Source organism: Acanthochromis polyacanthus, chromosome 12 (assembly GCF_021347895.1).
Source record: "Acanthochromis polyacanthus isolate Apoly-LR-REF ecotype Palm Island chromosome 12, KAUST_Apoly_ChrSc, whole genome shotgun sequence".
NCBI classification, from domain to species: Eukaryota; Metazoa; Chordata; class Actinopteri; family Pomacentridae; genus Acanthochromis; species Acanthochromis polyacanthus.
Window position 1 is genome coordinate 12,026,168 of NC_067124.1, and position 16,628 is coordinate 12,042,795.

The 16,628-nt window shown below is 41.6% G+C and overlaps 1 protein-coding gene across 3 annotated transcripts in view; it reads left to right on the forward strand.

Moving 5' to 3' along the window:
- The window catches only part of znf516 (zinc finger protein 516), a 50,159-nt gene that overhangs the window by 16,838 nt on the left and 16,693 nt on the right, over positions 1 to 16,628 (forward strand). For all 3 annotated transcript variants that reach the window (XM_051957234.1, XM_022189672.2, XM_022189673.2), the window contains exon 2: positions 11,278 to 13,565. In XM_051957234.1, coding sequence (XP_051813194.1) covers positions 11,795 to 13,565 — 1,771 coding nt within the window. In that variant the 5' untranslated portion in view covers positions 11,278 to 11,794. The remainder of the gene's footprint in view (positions 1 to 11,277; positions 13,566 to 16,628) is intronic.

The window sequence follows — 16,628 nt, forward strand, 5'->3', positions numbered from 1 at the left end:
ACACACACACACACACACACACACACACACACACACACACGCATACACACGCATGCACACACACACACACACACACACACACACCACACACACGCACACACACACACACGCACACACAACAAATGTAGAATATTCCTTTAGGAACTTGTGATGGTCAATAATGAGTTTGCGCTAACCTTAGGGAACTTCGTGGTATTTTGTATTTCCAGTCGTATCACTTTCATGTTCCTACTATAACAATCCCACTGGGACTAAAAGTATGCTTGTAGGATGTAACTGTGATTTTAAAGGCACATTCTTACACTGAATGTTAAGAATGGTTTTGTTGAAAGATAGTTGCTTCCTTGCCTAAAAACAGACAAGTAAATTGATGCTGATGTCATATCTGTACTCCAACTATTCAGCTAATACCAGCAGCTTAGCTTAGCATAGAGGCTAAGCTAATAAGCAATAACCCCTACTTACCAAACCCTTTACACCTAAAGTTATTTTTTGTTTATTCTGAGTACAAAAATTAGTGTACAAAAATGACCCATTGTTGTTGTTTTTTTTTTTTTTTTTTTTGGGGGGGGGGTTAGCATTTAAGCACAATGCATAGTTTCTTATTTGTTAAACTTAAGAAATCCCTTTAGGCTGATTGATTTTGTTGCCTCAGGACAGACACATACTAGCTTCGTATTTCCAATCTTTATGCTAAGCTAATCTATCTAACTACTAGCAGCAGCTTCAAGGCACAATGTCAGGTTTGTGCAACATTAAAATTATTTTATTTCATTTATGTAGAATGATCAGTGTTTTGTAAACCACATTGACCATTGCTAGGATCATTGTCAGCAGTGATTTCCACATCTTTGTGATGTTACAAGAATGCATTAAATGGGAAGATAAGTCTATATCATTGTACCAGCCCAATGGCAGGAAAAAAAAAAGAAATATATTTTCATTTTTATATGAGTTTGGTCTATCATAATCCATATTTTTTGCAATATTGTAATATACTGTGTATTGACTTTTAAACATTTTATTGCATTAATATTAAGTTTCTGATTCCCACCATTGCTCACAGTATCATTTCGATACTGCCTGATGCAGTATGCCAGTGAGGATTTTGCTCAGTAACACACCATGACCTTCTAATGTTTTATGGTACTTGTAACATATATCCTGTCAAAATAATTTATATTATAACTATAAAAGATGATCTGTGGTGCCCAAAAAGAAATGTATAATGAATCTATACAGCCCTGCTTTTTATTTTCTGCAGCACTGACATATATGCACACACAAAGGTGGTTCAATACTCAATTCATACTGTTCACAATAACATTTTTCCAGAGGGATAAAATTGGATTTTCCCCACAGGTTACTTTGTTTGGAGTTATGTTTCTTTCTAATCTGTTTGTGTGTGTGTGTGATTGTACATTATATCAATGTGTGAACACCTCGCAACAACAACTGCCTGTTTGAGCCCACACACTCTTTCTGTAGTAGAGCCATCAGGAGATTTCTGTGGAAACTCTCCCATCCTGCTTGCCAGTGTGTGTTTTGTGTATGTGTGTGTGTGTGTGTGTGTGCAGGCGGTAAGAAAGACTCAAAAGCAGATCTGTTGCCCTGCCATGTTCTCATATCTGCTCTTGACAAATCTTACAGGATGTGTTCTTCAGATTTTGCTTCTAGGTAGAGGCAGGTTTGAAAACAAGACACACTTCAAGTAACAAAAACAAGTAAATGATTGGACAAAGAATATTTTAGCAGACACACTGTATTCGTCATAAAACCTATGAGAAAGTCAATGCGACACCTAAGTGTGGACTTTTTAAAGCATGTGTTGACGGCTGTTTAGCCATTAAGGAATGTCAGTCAGACGAATCCTTTTTGGTTCTCCAGTGGATTGTTGAATTGACAACTGCGTGATGATATATTCTTTAATATTTTGTCGAATAGCTTGTATTTGAGATAATGCTCAAGTGGAGTCACTCTGAGGTTAAATTTCATCTCTTAAAACACACTGAAGGTAATTTTGGGATCAGCATTCCTAAAGTGACTGACAAATCAGTTTATTGTAAACTGATGCCCTTTAATAAGCCGCAAAAGTGCAGATTGTCTGTTTTTCTTTCACATAGCCACCGGCTGGTACAGTAAACATGGGGTGTATGGTTCTCACATCAGTCTTTCTGTGTGAAATGACAAATATCTGTGGTAGATTTTATCATCCATCCATTCTCTATACTCCGCTTTATTCTCACTAGGGTCGCGGGGGGTGCTGGAGCCTATCCCAGCTGACTCGGGCGAAGGCAGGGGACACCCTGGACAGGTTAGATTTTATCAGCTAGAGCTTATTAATGTTCATCTGCCAAACTACAAGTTGAAACTCTTGGCTGTTGTCCTATCAGTGGGTTTACATGGGACCTGTTATTCCTCTTTCATTCTGAATAAAAGTTAATTCCGCTTTAAAATGTCCTTGTAAACACTTAATTCCGAATTTAAAAGTTCATTCCGAATAAACTTCATTCCGATTAAACTACCTGGTTTATTCCGATTTTAATTCCAAATAAACTAATTCCTGTGTACGTTCTATTCATGTATACAGTTAATTCCGGTCATTCTGCGCATGCTTGTCTCCTCACATAGCAATGACGTAGTGACGTGCACGTTCAGCGACCTTTGTCGAGTTGCTGTTTCAAAACAACAATAAAAAGCAAAATGTAGACCGCGTCTATAGCTCGCTCAGTTAAGCAGGTGAACCATGTACAGGGGCTGGTCCCTGATGCAGCGGCCCGGGTTTGATTCCCGCTCGTGGCCTTTTGCTACATGTCTTCCCCCTACTCTTCTCCCCCGTTTCCTGTCAGTCTCTCGCTTCACCTATCAAATAAAGCCAAAAAAAAAACTTTAAACAAAAACAGAAAAGCGTGCTTATTAGTTGTTCCGTAAACAGGGATACTCACTGTCCAATCAGAATCATTTCCAACGCCCAAGCATTACAGCGGAATTAAGGAAGGGGAAAAACGTGCAGTCCATGTAAACCATCCATCCATCCATTCTCTATACACCGCTTTATCCTCACTAGGGTTGCGTGGGGTGCTGGAGCCTATCCTAGCTGACTCGGGCGAAGGCAGGGGACACCCTGGACAGGTCGCCAGTCTGTCGCAGGGCTACATATACAGACAAACAATCACTCTCACATTCACACCTACGGGCAATTTAGAGTGATCAGTTATCCTCAGCCGACCTGTCCAGGGTGTCCCCTGCCTTCGCCCGAGTCAGCTGGGATAGGCTCCAGGACCCCCCGCGACCCTAGTGAGGATAAAACGGTGTATAGAGAATGGATGGATGGATGAATTAACCTCAGCATATTTTTGGACTGTGGGAGGAAGCTGGAGTGCCCGGAGAAAACCCACGCATGCACAGGGGGAACATGCAAACATGCAAAGATCCCAGGCCCAGGATTTGAACTGGGGATCTTCTTGCTGCAAGGCGAAAGTGCTAACCACTACGCCATTGTGCAGCCCTCCATGTAGACCGTAATTCAGAATTAATATTTCCATGTATACTCGAAGCACAAACCTTTAATTCTGAATGAGTTGATTCCAAATGAGTTAATTCCAAATGAAAAACTCCATGTAACCGTAACAAATGTTGTGTCTGGCCTGCAGATACACATTTATACACAACAGCATGACTAATTTCAAATGCATGCTCTCTCCTGTTGCTTGTGTGCGAATGATGTGTACATACATGTGTGTCTAAACTCACTAACCACAAAGCCCTGCTTTCTCAGAAAGTGGCAAAATAAAACGGTTTTATCAGACAGGGTGACAGTGTGAAAGACTGGTGGCCAACTTTGAGGTCGCCAGTCTAATTACACTTCAGAGAGACTGATTTAGGTTCAGCTGCAGAGGTTGTTCAGGCCTGCAGAAGGATAGAGAAGAGCACAGAGGAAGAGGAGGAAGAAGGCAGCGGGAGTTGTGAGAAAAGTGGACAGTTGGGGAGCGGGGTGAAAAGAGATGGAGGAGTTTCAATTTAGATTTGAATCGATCTCCACAACTGCCTCTTCTACTTTCGCTGCTATTACACCAACAAGTTGTATCTCTGGCCCATACTTCCTCAGTGTGCCTTCAGTTGCATTATCAGAAAACATAGACGTGATAGTTTTACCGTCATTTGCATCTGAATAGAATAAAAGTGCACCATCTTATCTCTAAGCAGACAAGGCTGTAGCTTTCTAAATTACTCGTTTATCTCTAAGTGTTTCTAAATGTCTGTCCTTGTAAGGAACATTAAAAAAAGATCTTGTTACATAAGCACATTTTGATCATCCTTACATCCACCCCAATAGTTTGGGATTAAGATTTGGATTTAAGGTTGCCATTAGATTAAGGTTGAGGTTGGGGTTAAAGTTTGGTTTTAGATTGAATGATTTAAAGCAACAATCCTTCACAAGAAGAGTTTATGTAATAAACATATCTAGTGTTGTGAACTCTGAGGCATTTTGGAGGAGTTTAGTGTGTGTGACAGTAGATCACAGTGTGTCTATTAAGTGTGAGGAATGCTGCTGTGGCTCACAGGAGAGGGGTAGTTGGGGGCTCCATGAGCAGGAGCACCCAGGGGTTAACGAGTGGTGTGAGAAAAACAGGCAGTATGAGGGGGGGGGGGGGGGGGGGGCATGCACGCTCACACTCACAGATACACACATGCACACCCATACTGAATCCCACAGGAAGCTGAAGATGGTTGGACACATGAGAGCAGGCAGCGCTTGTTGGCTCGAAACGCTAAATTATAGCAGCAGGTATCTCGCACTGTTGATTAGTTTACAGTAATAATTTAAAACCATGAATGGATTTGTTAGAAACGCATAAATATACAATTTAACTCTGAAATGGTGCCATTTCTTTTTACTCATTTTGACTGAAAACAAAGCTGTCAAGCAAAATACACAATAATAGTAAGTCACATGTTGCAGCAACCACATGGCACAACTGACACGTGTAAACCAAACATATTGACAACTGATTGGTTCGTGTTTTTGTCCATCTAGTCTATGTTATTTACTACAGTGTTTTCTGTTGGTGTGCGGGTCACTCTGTGGGGCTCAGAAACCGTGTGCCCCTCTTACCCGTCCGATAATCCCACTAGCATGAGCGGGTCACCAAAATGTAACGTGACAGTATTGGCCCAAACACCTGCCACTTCCTACACACACATAAACTGAGACCCAGTGGACTCTTTTCTATCCAAAACCCTTCTCACGCAAATGGAGCAGGCAGGCAGGATCCCTTCTCAGCCTATTTATCAGGAGTGGAGGGGGCAGTTTGAGGAGGGACAGACAGCGTGGACCCCCTCTATTGTTCTGGCTGGGTTTAAGGGATGGGGGGCAGGGATGGAACCAGGGATAGGATGGGAATTGGAGACCCCAACAATACCACAAAGCCCCCCACTGCTCTTCCTGCTTATGAGAATGACCTGCTCTGACAGAGCAGGGACTAAAGGAAAAAAATATATAACTCAGCCCAAGCTGGACCCAAATTGGTCATAGATCTGATTCTGGATTAGACCTAAATGAGAATCGGTTTGGAGTCAAATTAGATGGGAGATGCATCAACCAAACTAGAATCACATGAACAATCCTCAGTCTTATTATGCCAAATTTCCTTACGGGTGGGATGTTTTTCATTGGGCTGTTTGGAAAAATAGGCAGCAGCAGATCCTGGCAATGTGTCTGCTGTGTGTTTGTGCACTAATGTACCAAAGTTAAATCAAAATAAGTCACACATGAGCCAAGCTTTAGCCAAAACTGACAAACACAGTTGCTAATGCTAAAATCAGAGCATCAGGACAGACCTTCATCGGGGAGCCGCCAGTACTAAACTGGATGAAAACTCACTCAAACGCACACTTGCATCACATCTATCTTCATGTAGTCTCTGAAGGATTATCACCTCTAGCTTGTTCACACATAAATTCATATGTGGCCAGATGTGGTATTGTGCAAGTATGTGAGAAACTTATCAGGGATGAACAGATGCATATTATCACAATATAGGAGGCATTATTTTACTGAAATACATAGTTTTTTTTTTTTTTATAAAAACAGTGCCTACAGTTTCTAATCCTATATGGAGAAAGTAAATTGTGTGTTTTCCACTTATGGCTGCGGACAAATTTTTTGATGTATGGCATGTAAGTGAATCAATAGTACTTAGCACCTGGAGCAGAACCTTGTCTGTCAACCACAAAGTTTTTCTTTTGTTTTATTTCACAGCTGACACAGTTGTCATCTCCTAAATGCCTCACATCTCCAGCATGTGCGTTTCTTTTCTTTTTTTGTCTGTGTGTGCGAACAGCCTGTAGGTGTGTGTGTGGTGTGTATCCAGCTGTGCTTTACTTCTTTCTCTGTTCATCGGGAAGCGTACAGCAGACCTCTTTGTCTGCTGGTTTAGAGCAGGGTGGGAGGTGAAGAGCAGTTTGTTCATAATGGATTATTGATTGGTCTGAGAATACACTGGCTCTATGCTGTGTGTGTTTGTGTGTGTGTGTGTTTAAGTCTCCATACCATCCCCTCTGTCCCACTCTATGCACTGAATGTCTCCACTTTATGAGCAACTGTACTGAGGACAGCGAGGTATTTTGTAAAGTGCTCTCTGTATGGTATGCTCCATGAAGCAATGTATGTGTGTGTGTGTGTGTGTTGTGTGTGTTGTGTGTGTGAGCTGCTCTCTGTATGGGCTGTTAAGCTTTCAATGCTGCCTGTATGAAACAGTGTTAAAAGCCCACAGTGTGTGTATATAGACTTTCAAAAGATGTGTGTGGACAATAAAAGCCCCTCTGTTTTGCTTCTTGATTCCTCAGTTCTCCTGCATGTATGCGTGCATGTGTTCATTTTAACAGAAGGTCCACTCTTTTTTTTTTTCCCCCGCTGTGTATTTTTTCCTTAACCTCAGCTGCTCATCTCTGTGCTGCTGTGGGAGAGAAACAGATCCCATCACAGCTGAAGGATGTCCCACACGAGAACGACCTACAGTCATTACCAGTGATAAGGTGACAGTGTGAGTGAGTCAGTGCATTATGAAAGCCAATCTCCGCACCCTTGGGTGCAAGAGATTTGTGTCATGGCTGCCTCTGAGATGATTGCCATGATGAAGGTGCTTCCTGGCTGGATGACAGTGTTTTCTATCACGAAGGAAGCAAAACAGCGAGGCCTTTTATAGTTGGCAGATCTTTGTCGAACAAAGGCAGCGCTATTTAGATAGCAGACTGCTGTAGTTCTATTTTGTGAGCAGATGTGAATAACCCTCTGCACCTTTTTGCACCAAATGTCATCTGCAAGCAGAATGTGTGGTCTCTAGAGGGGGCTGTTGAGCTGACACAGTCAGTGTACTTTCTGGTAGTTTTTCTATTTGCTATGGTTTCATATTAGTGCTGCATTTTTCTCCATTAAGTTCACATTTTGCGAAGTTTAGTGCTACTGTGTGAAAAGAAATGCAAAACAGAAAGCTGACATCTATAAACAGGTCCTCAGCTGGCCTGCATGCAGTTTGACACCGTTTCAAGATTCACTCCAGATGTGGACCTCAGCAGTGTCAGAAATAGCCAGGCCACTCTGTAAAAGTGTAGATGGGAAAATAAGAGTGGATTTCTTCCTCTTGCCAATCTCCAGCTGCTCTGCTTCAGTGTTCAGAAAGCAGAACAGTAGAGGTTGAGCATGTTAGGAAGGAGGGGCGTAAAAAAAGAACAGTTTGTTTTTGTTTGACACAGCAGTCATTATCAGCTGAGTGTAGGCCTCTGTTGACTCCCGGTGACTCATTGTAGGGCATCTTGAGTGTTCATTAATGGCATGTCTGATACCGCAGAGGCCATGTTCACAATTAGGGTCAGGTCATAGTATTATGCATTAAATGTTCAAGTGAGAATGTGGCTCTTAAACACACTTAATCAAAGAAATAAAACGCTAACTTCAGCTCCAGTTTCAGCTGCACACTGTCATATTAACGCTTCGTGTGTGTGTGTGTGTGTGTGTGTGTGTGTGTGTGTGTGTGTGTGTGTGTGTGTGTGTGTGTGTGTGTGTGTGTGTGTGTGTGTGTGTGTGTGTGTGTGTGTGTGTGTCAGGTTAAGTGGACTGATCTTGGTAGCTTCAGGAAAGACATTGCATCCATTTACTGTGTTATGTTGCTCTTTAATAGAGCTTTGAAGCCTCCTGTCTTTTTTGATGACTTCGATGATTGGTAATCTTCTCCGTCTCTCCTGGACAGTTTCTCCCTCCTTAAGCCGATTTATCTTTTTTTTCTTTCCTTTAGCTTCAATGGTGAGGAGCCTGCATTGTTTCCCTTCTGGTGCTTAATCTCATTACATTTCAATTTGCACATGTGACTGTCTGGTGGATGACAGGCTTACTGTTGAATAGCCTCAACCCCTCCCAGCTCTCCTGACCCCCAGTCAGCAAGGCCATTTAATAGCAAATAAGATCATTATCCTTTGTTTTTAGTGCCAGTATTGGAAGAAACTAGCAAGTACTAATGAAGCACTTGGATGTGGAGACAGAGAACAGATGGAGCAGATGGAGGGAAACACTGTAGTGGATGAATGGTTTGGGGTTAGACAGCTTTGTTTTCCTTATTTTGCTGTTATGTGTCCATCACCCTCTGATTGCCTCGTTTGTTAGATGTAATAAAAAAGTAATATTTATGACTCTTTCCAGTAAAACTTCATATTATTTAGGATATCTTTTGAAGACTCTCTTTGTAAGATCTTAGGTTTGCTTTGCCAAACACTGTAAGTCAGCCACCAGTATTGATCTTATCATGTAAAAAAACTCTGTACATAACAGAGAGTCAGTATAATGTCATGATGTTGGAATAATATAAACTGGCATTTACAGCACCACACTGCTGTTCTCTGCCCCAGAAATTATGTCCATGTATAACTACACCGCTTTGTCAGTCATATTTACAACAAATTCTATTTTCTTCAGGAAAGATTTGGAGGTCTTTTTCATAGATTGACTCAAGGTTTCTGTCCTTCCATACAAAACTCCCTTTTTGTCCTTGAACTGTGGCCGCAAAACCCAAAAATAACCATTATTATTATTATTATTATTATTATTATTATTATTATTATTATTATTATTATTATCAGTCCAGAGGTGGGCATGAATGTCAGTACTAAGTTTCAGAACAATTCTTGCTGAGTCAAGAGGAAAAACCTGGGGTAATGAAGATTTACCCCCTCGGACGCATGAGTATCTGCCTGATTTGGGGCTAATCAATCCAGAATATAAGCAAAAGCTTTGAAAAGTCAGCAGACCATAATAGTCATCAGGACTGATCCCTTGGGTGTCATGGATATAGGTAGAAATTTTATGGCATCCATCCAACAGTTGTTGAGACATTAATCTTTATTAAAGTAGTGCAGCGACAGTCACGGGTACTGCCTGCACATTTAAAGGTTAAGAATTTTCAAATGCTTATAGTGAGCCTTCATCCTGTTTAGATCAGCATTGATTATATTATGTTTAGACAGTAAGAGGTCCAGATCTGATAATATACTTTGTTTCAAAGTAATGTCAGCTGCAGCTGTACTCCTGGGAGGGACAGTGCTTGTTTGCTGCAAGCCTTGACTTAGCAAGCAGTCCAGGAGGAAGTATGAGGAACCATCGAGGCTGATTTCAATAGCATAAATCATTCCAGATAGATAGGGGGCTCTGGTGCAGGGTACTCATTTTCAGTGCAAGAGTTTAAGACATATGATTGTTCTTGTGCTAACTTCCCTCCTCCACCACCTTATCCTCTTATGATTGTGATCAATTATCCACTTATAATTACAGCCTGGCAGTAACTCAGCTCATGTGCCTTGACACTTTATGTAATTGCCTGTAATAATGTTGTCAGTCACATTTCATATAGTCTACACTTTCAGGCAGATTTCCCATGGAAATTTCTTTTCATGTTTCAGTTTGGTGATAGAAGTTGGATCTTGTTTTATACATAAAATGTGTCATTTTTGTCAACAAAGCTGTCTTGTTTAATCATGTCTCATTGAGCTGACAGGCAGAAAATAAATAATAATGTGATTAACCTTTAATCAATCTTGTGAGAAGATTGGAACTTTGCAACTGTGAAAAATAACATGTCATATTAAAGAAATATAGGGAAAACATCTGGCTATTTCAATGTACATTTGGCACAATAGAACTAAATGTATGCATATACATTACTGCATGAATGTAAGGCTTCACAGCCACAGTAGTTGAGCAACCTGACACAGAAACGGTTGAAAATATGCTAATTCTATTAAGTATTCCACCTACTAAACGAAATATATGTGGTATGAAATTAGTCAACACTGTTTAAGTCTTTGTCTGTCTTCTCTTATCTCCATCTCTCTTTCTCTTTCTGTTTGACTCTCTCCCTGAACCCATTCAACTCCAGTTTGAGAAATAGAGCAAAGCAAACTGTCTGAAGAGCCACTTCCTGTTGTGTACTTAAGATCCCTGTCATGTGATAGTGTCAGTTGAGGCGGCTGTGTGAGGCCAGTATGGGGAGGGAATATGGTGGCACTGCTGATCTTGCTGATGTGAACACAACCCCCCCCCCCCAACTATCACCCTGATTGTGTAAAGTGTCGACTCAGCCACTTTGGCGTCAGAGCCCCCAAGCTCTGCACGACTCGTGCACAGTCACAGCGCGCACACAAGCATTGCACACACGTGCATGCACATGTATAGTGGTGGTGCACAATGCAAACACAGACACATAGTAACCTACACACGTGGCTATAACCCCCCTAATCTCAATTTATAGATAAATGTTAGAAAATGTTTGTGTGTTTTATGTCTATGATGGATTCTGGGGTCGAGGATCTGTGTCAGAATATATTTTGATTTAACTGTGGGTGGTATTTTTGATTTTAAACATTTTGCTCACCCATTTATGTATATAGTAGTATGTATTGAAAAAGATATTGTACTTTTCCCTTTCACTTACCAGTCAGTGATGTATTTACCTGCGTAGCTTTACCCAAAAAATTGTTACTGAAAATGATAATCTATTTGTGTTGTATTTTATGATGCTGTACTAACTGATGTTTTGGTTTACCTACTTTTGTATTAGCAAACAAGCATGTACATCTGCCTTCTTACTCACACAGTCTACCTTCTGTAGCTTGCTTAGTTGTACTTTCAAAACAGGAAGTGAATGTGTCTGAAAACTAAGGTACTCTTAAAATGATGCCACTTCACTAACAAATTCCCTGTTTCTCTCTCCCTTTTTTTTTCTTTCTTAGGTGGATGGTATACGTGCAGACCTCGCTATAGAGACCTTACTATTATGTCACTGGAAGCTGTTACTCATAAAACCTGAGGACAAAGAAACCTGCAAAATGAAGAACAGAAGTGTGGCACATTAGCTACTCTAATGCAAAAACCTTTAAAAACTTCACTGATGCAGTGATGACCTGAAATTGAGGGATACTTTCACAATATTCTGACAAAGAGATTGTTTAATCTCAGTTATATATTATACGCCAAGCCGTTGTTAGCCTGAGAAAGCAAATGAAAAGTCGCTTTTTATGGTGTGAGTCACTGAAGATGGAGACATTGTGTGGCATCCAGTAACTGGATTTTGCAATCTCAGCTGCTCTGTTAGCAGCTTGATCGCTGGATGATTGAGTGCAGATAGCATTTTAACTGACCAGCAAAGGCACACTATACATCCCTAGATGTACAGCTGCAGATAGCAGTAGTTTCAAGTGTTATTGAGCTTGTAAAAGGCCAGGTAGACAGGGTAGTTAAATTTATACCATGAATCCCAGAGACACTGTGGAGGTAATGGAGACCCAGGCAGGAGATCAGAAGGAGAAGCTGAGTGGAGACAAGTCCAACCCTGGAAATGAGATTGAGGGTGAGGATGACAAAATCCCTGGCGCTTACGACTGCAACATCTGTGGACGCAGCTTCCCTTTCCTGAGCTCATTGTCGCAGCATATGAGACGCCACACGGGTGCACGCCCTTACAAATGCCCATACTGTGATCATAGGGCCTCGCAGAAGGGCAACCTCAAAGTCCACATCCGAAGCCACAAACTGGGCACCCTGTCTAGTCACCACTCCAATGAAGATGAAGAGGGTGGGGCGGAAGAGGAGGAGATGAGGGTTTCAGAAGGTCTTGATGGAGGCACCAGTCCAACTAAGAGCAGCTCTGCCTGCAACCGCATGATCAATGGGGACGGTGGCGAGGAAAGTCGGAGGAAGGTGCCTGCAAGGAGCATGAAAAGGGAAAAGTCTGTCACTGACCAGCGGCCTTACTGTTGCCGTCTGTGTGGCTACGAGGCCCAGCGGGAGGATCAGCTCCTCAGCCACATCGAGAAGGTCCACATAACAGCAGACACAGAAGAGGAGACCACTGTTAAGGAAGAGGCTGTGACTGAACCTGATTCAAGCCTGATCCAACCCCAGAGTGACGGGACCTTCCCTTGTGAGACCTGTGGCCAGGTCTTCACACAAGCCTGGTTTTTGAAGTCGCACATGAAAAAACATGCAGGGATCCTGGACCACTGCTGTCGGATTTGCGGGAGACGTTTCCGTGAAGCTTGGTTCCTCAAATCTCATATGAAAACACACAACACCAAATCCAGGTCGCGGTCAAAAGCAGATTCAGCTGAGCATCCAGCCACAATCAATGACGTAGCACAGGACCCTGATATTGTTACTGTCTCTGTTACATCTATCTATCAGATGTGCTCCAAGTGTGGGAACCTGTTTCACAGCCGAGAGAGCCTGAGAGCCCATGATAAAGTTCACAGTCTGAGATATGACAGGAAATCCCCAAATCAATGCAGACCCATTGAAGACGAGGACTCACCAGCTGCTAAGAGACGTTTCCTTGACTGCTTAAACCTCCAGCCTGTTGAGGGAAAGACACTGGATGAAGAGGAGGAAAACGAGAAAAAGATTCTGGGCCAAAGAATCCCAGAGTTAGATCCAGTTTGCAGCTATCAGGCCTGGCAATTAGCCACTAAAGGAAGGGTTGTGGAGCCAGTGGAGCCAACGTACAAGGCCTCCCATGCTGGAGGAAGTATGGGAGAGGAGGCCCTGGCTGGAGCCGCTGTGGTTTTTGAGAAGGAGAGCAGTCGTTATGTCCTGAAAGGTCAAGAGAAACGTAGCTCAGGCAGACGCAGCAGCTATGGATTGGGCAGCCACAACGCGTCAGGCGATCGGACACCAGAGAGCCTCAGCGACTCGGAGTACCGACCTTCATCTCGCCAAGATAGACGGCGACCATCCCAGTCACAAGCTTCTACCAAGTCCAACGAATGCTTTGAATGTGGGAAGGTGTTTCGCAGTCGTCACCAGATGGTCGTTCACCAGCGGGTCCACAGGAAGGATGGAGGAAGGGTGTCGGTGGGAGACAAGGAAAGAACCGCCAGAGATGACCGATGGGGCTCCACTAGTGACCCAGAGTCAGGCTCCCCCAGCCGGCCCAGCACCCCCGGGTATGGAGACTCTCCACCAGCCTCCACCCTTGGAGACCAGGCCTCAGAGATGGGTTCCTCAAACTCTGGAGAGCCTGCAGGTAAGTGAAGCAACATCTGTCATTTTGTATAGGTTTTACCTTGTTTCTCTCATCTTTTCATCTATATTTAAAAGAACAATGTATGCAAAATTAAGAAGTAACTTTAGGCTAGTAAATGTTACTCCCAATCAAACGTTTGGGCTTCTTTTACCGTTTCATTCTTTCAGTCACACACAAAGTATTCATGTGATCTTGGTATTTAGAGTGATAAGGGTTTAGCTGAATACAAACAGCTGAATGATGTAACTCTAAGGATTCATTTGTGGCAGTTTCAGTTGCTGATGTCACCATTATTCCTGCATAGTCAATATTTTAAGGAACTCTTCAATTTTCTAGCATAAAACAGTATGTAAATTCATGTGTAGAAATGCACTCTGCAGGATTTTAATGGCAGAAATGGCTGTGGATCTTTTCAAACCTCCCACTTGAAGCCTCTGTCACTCCGTAGTAAACATCTGTTGATGAAGGTGCAGCTCCTTGGCGCATCTTTCTCTATCGAGTGGGAACTGGAGCCCCCATGTGGCATCATGTTGAAGTTACATCACTTTCAACAGCACTCTATAAAAGCACACAAATACCATCAAATATGGTCGATAAATTTTAATTGCTACTGGAAAATCTGTTTACGGCAGCACTATTATTATGTATCACAGAGCAATGAAGTTAACGGTTAAATGAAACTTTGTGCCTTTCAGTGGCATGTCAGCAGAGCAGAGGGCATTTTTGGAATGCCTATCATTTTTTCACCTCCACAACCAATAAACACTGCAAAGCAAAAAAGAAAACCTGCCCATGCAAGGACAAAACACCCATAAACACAAGTGAAATATTCTAAAGGAAGAACTCCAGTGTTTGCAGCACTTCAGAGCTCTCTGGCTTTTGTCTTTTACCTTTCAAACTTGCTGAAAATACTATTTGTAATGCTTAGAAAAGCAGATAGCAAAGACTTGTGGAGATTGTTTCCATTGTTCCCTGTTAGTACAGAGATTCAAAAATAGCAATAACATTTCTTCAGGCTTGATCGAGCTGTGTGCTATTTCAGGTCTTCCTGTCTCAGGAAACTCCCCTCACTCCCCCTTATCTGTGTGTGAATATGTTTTTTGTCCTCTGTTTTATGTCTCAGCCATGAATATATGTTTGTATGTTTCCACTAGTGTAGCTTACTGTAGAACAACCAATTATTAACGTGAGTGGAAACATCAAAAGACAGTCTGGCACCACAGCAGTTAAAGGCATGACTAGCTTCTTTTATAGTCGTAAATGTACTGTAGAGAATTTGTTTGCTCCAAACCATGGACATCCTGGTTTCTGGTTTCAGGAACTGCATTTGGGTTACAAGATCCTTTTAGCTTTTGACATATACACTGTGTACAACTGTATGTGCAAAATTTTAGCTGATACTTGATAAAATGTAATAATTTTAGTAGTAAAACTAACTAAAGTTAAAATTCAGACGAATTCAGCATTTTCCAAATAAATGTTAGCGTCATGATTTAATTCGTTCATCTTTTTCCTTGTTGCCTTTCTTCCGTCTCCCACTGACTCCTTCCTAATCTCTAAGGTTACCTCTTGTGACACTGTCACTCTACCTCTCTTCTTACTATTGACTGGCCAGGCTGCCCGATGTCTGAGGGATTGGTTATTTATAGTGTCACCTCCCAGTGGAGCAGGAATGCAGGCAATGGGGAAAGAGACGCTCGGAGGACATTCCCAAATGATGTCCCATACAGCCATTTAGCTGTTTTCAGGATGCATGCTATTTAAATCTAATCTTTCTCATATGAATTTTTTTGGATACATATGTTCATTACACCACCCTCTACAAGACAAGTGTAAGTGCAGCCACCACTGTTTCTTACTTGGAGGGACAGTAAAGGCATGTTTGATGTTGAAGTATTGTCAATCAGAATCATTGTTTCATTCTCTGGCTGTTCATTTACTGAATAATACTGTTCTTATAACCAGAACACATCAGTCTTACCACCTTGCCTGCTAAACTGCCCAGCCGGCGGGTTTCACCTTGGCACAGTCCAAGCTGTGAGTTTTGGCCAGCGTTGCCAACAGGAAGCCAAACAAAAAACAGATGGCAGGTTACTGGTGAAAAGAGGAGGGGTAGTGGAGACTACAATAATATGCTACTTACAGTACCAGAAGTGTTGCATCATAGATTTTATATGTGTGTTTGCAGTAGGTGATATAAACCTGTGTGACCCAGCCTCTGAATGATTTATGTGGAATTTATGGATTTCCACATTTCACCTTTTTTTCCCTGTTAATGATGGTTTTATGAAAATAATACAACTGATTGTACTAAAATCAGGAAAAAAATCGATTTTTATTCATGTTGTTATTTTGATAATTTTCTTGGAAATTCTACATTAGGGGAGCTTAAGTTTCACAGTGACAATGAAATTCATTTGCAAAGACAGATAAAAAACGACACCTAGTGGTGAATTTAAAACACTGCACCTCAGTGACTAATAATACTGGTTTAATACACTGCACAATCAATCCAATTCCAGTTCAAGAATCTTAGAATTAACTAACCAGCCTCATCAATTTACATATGTCAGTAGGGTACTCATGCAATGCTTCAATAATGTGTGATATTATGATGTATATTTTCACACCACTTGGTACAGCTCAAAAATGACCACTGAGACAATGAAAACCTCTCTGACAAACTCTTTTAAACTTGTGAATACATTAACTTCACAAATACTTTCAAATACATGGCCACTGTGTATTGTTGAACAGCAAATCCTTAAACAAGATTTTAATTCGGAGATGAGTTTTTATTTTGATTTTGGTAGCAGAATGGTAGAAGTAATCATTTTATTTTAGGGTATGTTCTCATGTAAGATATAGAGAGATGGTATGTGAATACTGACCAATGCTGCAGCCTAGTGGCCATTCACCAAATCTACATCAGGATGAAACAACATTAGTCAGGCTCAGTGAACTCAATTAATGAGCTCTAAGTTAGTTGTTGTTAGAGCAGAGTCTAAATGAGATGATTTTATGGACTGCTTATTGACCTTTCATTGTCTTTATTTTTCCCTA